At 45.0% G+C, this 6866-nt stretch overlaps 1 protein-coding gene across 2 annotated transcripts in view; it reads left to right on the top strand.

Moving 5' to 3' along the window:
* The first annotated feature begins 1157 nt into the window (after positions 1 to 1157).
* The window catches only part of SAMM50 (SAMM50 sorting and assembly machinery component), a 37337-nt gene continuing 31628 nt past the window's right edge, over positions 1158 to 6866 (top strand). The window contains exons 1-3 of one of the 2 annotated variants that reach the window (XM_012664238.1): positions 1158 to 1375; positions 5708 to 5818; positions 6683 to 6784. In XM_012664238.1, coding sequence (XP_012519692.1) covers positions 1355 to 1375; positions 5708 to 5818; positions 6683 to 6784 — 234 coding nt within the window. In that variant the 5' untranslated portion in view covers positions 1158 to 1354. Of the gene's footprint in view, positions 1376 to 1448; positions 1480 to 5707; positions 5819 to 6682; positions 6785 to 6866 lie in introns of those variants that run through there. The other variant, XM_012664239.1, reaches the window with a different exon arrangement.

Genomic DNA, 6866 nt, shown 5'->3' with positions numbered 1-6866 from the left:
AGCCAAGATGCCCAAGTAATTTTTCTATTTTATTAGCGATGGGGTCTCACTCTTGCTCAGGCTGGTCTCGAACTCCTGGGCTCAAGCGATCCTCTTGCCTCGGCCTCCGGAGTAGCTGGGAAGACAGGCTTGGCCCACCATGCCTGGCTAATTATTCTATTTTTGGTACAGACCACGCGCATATCCTTTTTTTTTTTTTTTTTTGACAGGGTCTTGCTCTGTTGCCCAGGCTAGAGTGTCGTGGCGTCAGCCTAGCTCACAGCAACCTCAAACTCCTGGGCTCAAGAGATCCTCCTGCCTCAGCCTCCTGAGTAGCTGGGACTACAGGCATGCGCCACCATGCCCGGCTATTTATATATATATATATATATATATTTTTTTTTTTTAGTTATCCAGATCATTTCTTTCTATTTTTTAGTAGAGACGGGGTCTCGCTCTTGCTCAGGCTGGTCTCGAACTCCTGACTTTGAGCGATCCACCCGCCTCGGCCTCCCAAAGTGCTAGGATTACAGGCCTGAGCCACAGCGCCCGGTCCGCCTATCCTTTTAAACCAACCCTGTGACATAGAGATGACTACCATCTTCATTTTTACGATGAGGAAACGCAGCCCCTGGGGGTCCCGGTGACTTGAAGGGGCCACGCAGCCAGCAGGAGAGCCGTCAGGGCAACAATCCGGATTTGTACAGCTCGAAATCCTATGAGATCCCACCGCTGCAGGACTCGGGGTCTCCCGATTGAGTCTCGGGGCTTCCCCGGCGCGTGGAAACAAGCACAGCACCCACCGGGTCGGGCGCCAGGAAGGTTAAGAGAAAGACTTGTGTGATGCCCTAGAACAGCGGTTCCCAATGTTTTGGGTACCAGGGACCGCTTTCATGGAAGAGAAGTTTTCCACGGATGGGGGTGCGTAGATCAGGCGGTGATGTGGCCCGGTTACTGACAGGTCACGGACCGGTGCCGGCCCGCGGCCCCGGGTTCGGCACCGCAGCCCTAGAGCACCCATGAGCGGGCCAGATCTCTCCCAGGAGCCAACGCCAGATACCTGCTTCCCAACCAACCTTCTCGCACACGTCAGTTGAAGCTCTGTGCTTGTTCCGTCTCCAGGCCCCAGGATTTCCCGGCGTTCGCGTGAACATCCGGGTCACAGGTTCATAGAGACCAATGAGTGAAGGCACCGTGAAGCCAGGGGGCGGGGAGAAAGGGGACATCATGGCCGCCCCCAGTAGGCTGCTTCCGGCGACGTGTGGGAGTTACACTAACCCGCAGCTCCGCCACAGCGGACCCGCCTTCTGCCCTCAGCAGCTGAGCCTTGGTCGGGCCGGGACAGTTCTGCGAGGCGGCGGCTGGGGAGGGACCCATGGGGACGGTACACGCCCGGGTAAGAGGCCGTGTGTTGTGTGACTTCTGGGCAGGCCGGGCGGACAGGCGCCGCGGGAAGACAGTCTCGTGGGTGCTCTGGTGGCTGCGCCCAGGGTTCCCCTGGTGAGAGGGTGCCGAGGGCGGCGGGGCCCGGTGGAGGAGGCCACACACTTGTCGCCTGGGGCCAGCGAGTCTCGCAGGCTTCCGAGCGGGAACCTGGTCCTGAGAGGAGGGACGAGACTTGCTCAAGGTCACTCAGCGAGTCAGTGGCCCAGAAAGGACTAAGGAACTTTCCGTGCTGTCCTTGACCACAGTGAATACGTTCTTTTTTTCCGGGATTTGACTTCTCTGCCCTCAGCCATTTCGGGTGTCTTCTCTTCTTACTGGTCACCTCTCCAGCGTCTCGCTGCTCAGCCGCTGCTGGAGTCGTTGGAGAAGATGAATACTTTGAAGTATTCTAACCCAGACCTATCTAGAAATCCTCTTTTCTGCTGTTTATCGTGCAAAGACCGAACCTCTCAATGCCTTAGCTACTCCTTTTAAAGTGGAAGTAGTAATAACATCTACCTCACCAGGCTGTTGGCAGAGTTAAAAGACTTAATGCATGTGAAGTACTTACTTGGGTGCTTGGTGTTTACTAACTGCTTGCCAAACTTCTCTTTGACTTGCTCTGCTCAGAAGTTTTCAGTAGTCCCCCATCAACTTCCAAAAGAGTTTAGTGCAGATATCTCAGCCTGGCATCCAGAAATGGTTTTAACTCCCCTTCAGTTATCTTTCGCTCAGATCAAACACCACTGCTGTTCTGACACACTCTTCGGGCTGTGCTCTTGCACCCCATCACCCATCTTGAGCTATCAAAACATTCTCATCTTTTAGAACTTGGTTCAAGTCACTTCCTACATAAACCTCTTTATTCCCTCTCATTAGATGTGCTGCCACCTTCCTTGCCATTTGTCCTCCGGTACCGTTTATATTCTACCTTGTTCTACCAGAGCTCTGTTTGCATTTTCATCTTATCTTATTAGATTCTAAGTTTCTAGATGTTACAGTAGAAACTTACTTGGCTTGCATTCCTTCCAGCGTTCTTGAACAAAGAAAGCATTCATTCGTTTATTCAACTAATATTTGCCGATGGCCTACTATGTGCCTGGCACTGTCATAGGTGCCAGGGATAGATCCAAAAAAAAAAAAAAAGTCTCAGCTTTTATGGAGCTCCTTTGACACTAGCTGCTCCTTTGATGAATATATTGACAAAAAATGTTTTCAGTTCTTTTTTAAAAAACTTAGTAATTAATTTGTTATTTCAAAATTTTCATGAAGGTAGTATAAGTGTTTTTGTTAAATGGATATCTTGTGTAATGCTTAAGTCAGGGCTTTTGGTGTGCCTATCACCAGAATAGTGTTCATTGTACCCAATAGGTAAGTTTTTCTCTCACACCCACCCCCCCAATTTCCCCCTTCTTGGTTTCTCATGCCCTTTTATATTGCTTTGTGCCTGTGTGTACCTATCTATTACCTACCAGTTATTAATGAGAACGTATGGTGTTTGGTTTTCCATTTCAATTCTTTTATTTGACCTTTACATCCCACTAGCCAGTGCCTTTCCAACTTTTTGATCAGGAATCATACTAAGAAAACATTTGACATTTGTCACCTGGTAGTACTGTCATGCACATGTAAAACAAAATTTTGTGAAACGATATTTATCATTTATATCAGTTATATTTTGAGACTGGGTGTTTTTTTTTTCCCCTTCTTTTTTCAGTTTTTGTAGAGACAGGGTCTCATTATGTTGCCCAGGCTGGTCTTGAACTCCTGGGCTCAAACAGTTCTCCCACCTCTGCATCCCAAAGTGCTAGGAGTATAGGTGTGAGCCACCCGAACCTGCTTTGTATTGTTATATTTCCTATTTGATTCTAGTCTACATCACTTTAAAAATGCTGTTTGGAGTTCGTTACATTTATTTCATGTCCTGTCCCAACTGCTTTGCACAGTGCCTGGCTCATGGTGCTCAATAAAAACTTGTTGACAGATCGGTGGACTAATCTGCTTAAAGGTTAGAGGCTAGATCCAAATACTTGTTTTAATTTATATTACCAAATACTTATCCTGTGTTTGTCCTTCTAGACACTGGAATGTAAATTCTACGAAGGCAAGGAGCTTGTCAGTGCTTGTCACATAGTAGGATCTTAACAGTATTCGGTCAATAAATGAATCTCTTTTAGTAAAACAGTTAAGTTAGGACATCAAGCTTTGATGTAACTGTGAAACCACAAAGACAACATCTCTTGAACTTGAAGTCTGCGTTTCAGCTTAAAGAATACAGATAGGCACTGGGTGCGGTGGCTCACACCTATAATCCTGGCACTCTGGGAGGCTGAGGCAGAAGGATTGCTTAAGCTCAGGAGTTCGAGACCAGCACGAACAAGAGTGAGACCACATCTCTACTAAAAATAGAAAAATTAGCTGGGCATCTTGGTGTGCACCTGTAGTCCCAGCTGCTTGGGAGGCTGAGGCAGGAGGCTCGCTGGAGCCCAGGAGTTTTAGGTTGCAGTGAGCCAGGATGACACCACTGCACTCTACCTAGGGCGACAAAGCAAAACTGTGTCTCAAAAAAAGAAAAGAATACAGATGGGTCTGTCAGGTCTTTGGTGAACCTTGTTTCACGCTTTCAGATTTTGGGAACAGTAATGGAATTTTGTAGCATGTTGTAATATAAACTTTGTGGCTGGACAAAGCATATTTACTAAGCATTCAGATTAAGAGGAGTGAATATGTGCATGTATCCTTAATTTGTTCGTACTTTTAAGAGATATGATAATGATTCTGTTTTTAAAATATCATACAACAAAAGAGTAATGATGTGGAATTATGTATTCTTTGCCTAGCGTTATTTTCCTTTTTTTTTTTGCTTGTATAAAATTCAGCCTCAACCACAAGGACTTGGTCTTGTTCACTGCTGTGAGCCCAGTGCCCAACACACACTGGACATTCAATATATATTCGTTGAATGAAGACAAAAAAGAAAATTCATTTCTTTGCCATTCCACAAATATTTACTGAGTCCTTCTGATGTGCCAGGGCAGATAAAAATAGGAAAACAAAGGGGTACCTGTGAAGGTCACAAAACTTCTGATGTCAAGGAGGGCTTGATTCTGCCTGAAGAAGCCAGGAGTGGCTCACAGAGGAGGTGACATGTAAGGTGGCTCTTTAAGCTTTACAGGGGAAAGTTATTGTGGAAGAGGGGCCAAGGTGTGCAGAAGCCTGAATGTGAGGATGGGGCAGGCAGTGGAAATGGAGACTGGAGTAGCAGACGTGGGCCTCGTGGCGGTGGCGGAGTCGCTTGTGTGCTCTGCTGAGGCATCTAGTCGGATTCCATCCCGCAGGTACTTTTGAGGACCATCAGAGCCTTTTAGGGCAGGGGTGGGAAGTACTAAACACAGCCTACGGAATGCTTATTCAGAAGATGCTCTAATGTTTTGAGTTAATTCCAACATAGATTGTAGAAAGTGACCGCTTTCTGGCCCATTTTATGAGCATGTGCAGTGCCCTTTAATGCTTTTACCCCGAAATGAAAAAAATCCGTCAGGGTCCAAACAACATGTTTTCTTGGTAGTTTGGTATCCAGTGTAGCTATCCTAAAATGTATATAATTTCTATTTGAAAAATCAGGATTCTTTCTATAACAACAGGGAAGGAAATTTTTTTCTTTTCCCTGATCAATGTCTTTGTGGCACTTTACTTTTATTTTTTTGTTTGAGACAGAGTCTGGCTCTGTTGCCCTGGCTAGAGTGCCGTGGCGTCATTCTAGCTCACAGCAACCTCAAACTCCTGGGCTCAAGCGATCCTCCTGCCTCAGCCTCCCAACTAGCTGGGACTACAGGCATGTGCCACCATGCCTGGCTAATTTTTTCTATATATGTATTTTTAGTTGTCCAGATAATTTCTTTCTATTTTTAGTAGAGACAGAGTCTCGCTCTTGCTAAGTTGGCACTTTACTTTTTAATGATTTTTTTTTTTTCTTCAAATGGGCCTCAAGTGTATAGAATTAGGTTAGTCATAATCGACACGGTCATCATGGGCTTGTGTGTGGCCCTTTTAGTTAATTAATTTTATCTGTTTTATTTAGTGAGCACTGATGAGTCAACCACCAATCCAAGAACTTGCACGTTAAGAATAGCTGACACCTGCCCTTTTGCTCACTATTCCCCATCCTGTCCCTGCCTCCGCTCACCAGAGGGAAGAACTGCTGAATTTTCTGGAGCACCATCTAAAGACAAAACTCAAAGTTTTAATTTGTGTGTGTGTATGTTTCAAAGCCATTTATCTCTGGTTCCTCTCTCCCTGTCAGAGTTTGGAGCCTCTTCCATCAAGTGGACCTGATTTTGGAGCATTAGGAGAAGAAGCTGAATTTGTTGAAGTTGAACCTGAAGCGAAACAGGAAATTCTTGAAAATAAAGATGTGAGTTTCCTTTTGAAGGTCTTGATGTAATTGTTACTAGAAACATTCACTTTCATAGACCACTAGGGAGATGTAAAGGAATTAACCTGTGTCAGATAAAGGAGCACCTTTATCTGAGACGAGTTCATAACAAAGTACAACTAGAAAGACTGGTGACTTTTAGAGAATAGTTTCTGGTTTTAGAGAAGTAGTTTTTCCTGGGTGATTATTCATGTGGAAGGTTTAGGAAACAAATTTTATATTTATGTTATTAAAAAAAAGTATTTCAGAAACAAACTCAAATTTTACTTAAATGTGTACTTCTTTTCTGTACTCGCAGAAAAAAAGACCGTGGGTCTCAAATGAAACTTTTTCTAAACATTTTTGCCTTTGAAATTTAAATTTCCAACTCCTGAAGTGTTTACTTTCTGGTGAGGAGACTGGGAGGAGAGGGGCTTTTCAAGTCAGCATTTATCGTGAAATCCATGCATGATCTTTAGCGAGATGCACACAGTTACTAGGTCAGAGGTCAAGGCCAGCGTTCAGCCACAGGCCAGTGCCCAGGGAGCATGTTGGGAAGGACAGGGAGGGCGTCTGCGTCCTGCTCGGGTTTAGGGCCGATGTGTTTCTGGGGCGGCTGGCTGGAGAGACCTCGTAGCTTTGGTTCGCAGGAAGCACGGACCTAGCAAAGGGTCAGTCCAAGTCACCAGGTTTTGAAAAGGTGTGAAAAATAAGAATAAAGTCCAGAAGTAAGAAGTATAGCTTTATTAAACTTGAAAAAAACCTTGAAATTAATTTTAGACATTTGTCTTTGGTCTTGATGCTTAATCTCTTGCCTGTGTCATACATAATAATCAGTGCCCCCATGTCACTTGTCATGTTTAGGTGGTTGTTCAACATGTTCATTTTGATGGGCTCGGAAGGACTAAAGATGATATCATCATTTGTGAAATTGGAGATGTTTTTAAGGCTAAAAACCTCATTGAGGTAAGTGTGATCTCTACTTGGTATTCTTTTCCTGTCCGTTGTGAAGAACCTGTAAATCTCCCCATCTCCTTAAACTTCAGAG

This window comes from Propithecus coquereli, unplaced genomic scaffold (genome assembly GCF_000956105.1).
Source record: "Propithecus coquereli isolate 6110/MARCELLA unplaced genomic scaffold, Pcoq_1.0 Scaffold876, whole genome shotgun sequence".
Taxonomy (NCBI): Eukaryota; Metazoa; Chordata; class Mammalia; order Primates; family Indriidae; genus Propithecus; species Propithecus coquereli.
The sequence above is the reverse complement of the archived record's forward strand: the minus strand, read 5'-3'. Positions and strand labels throughout refer to the sequence as shown.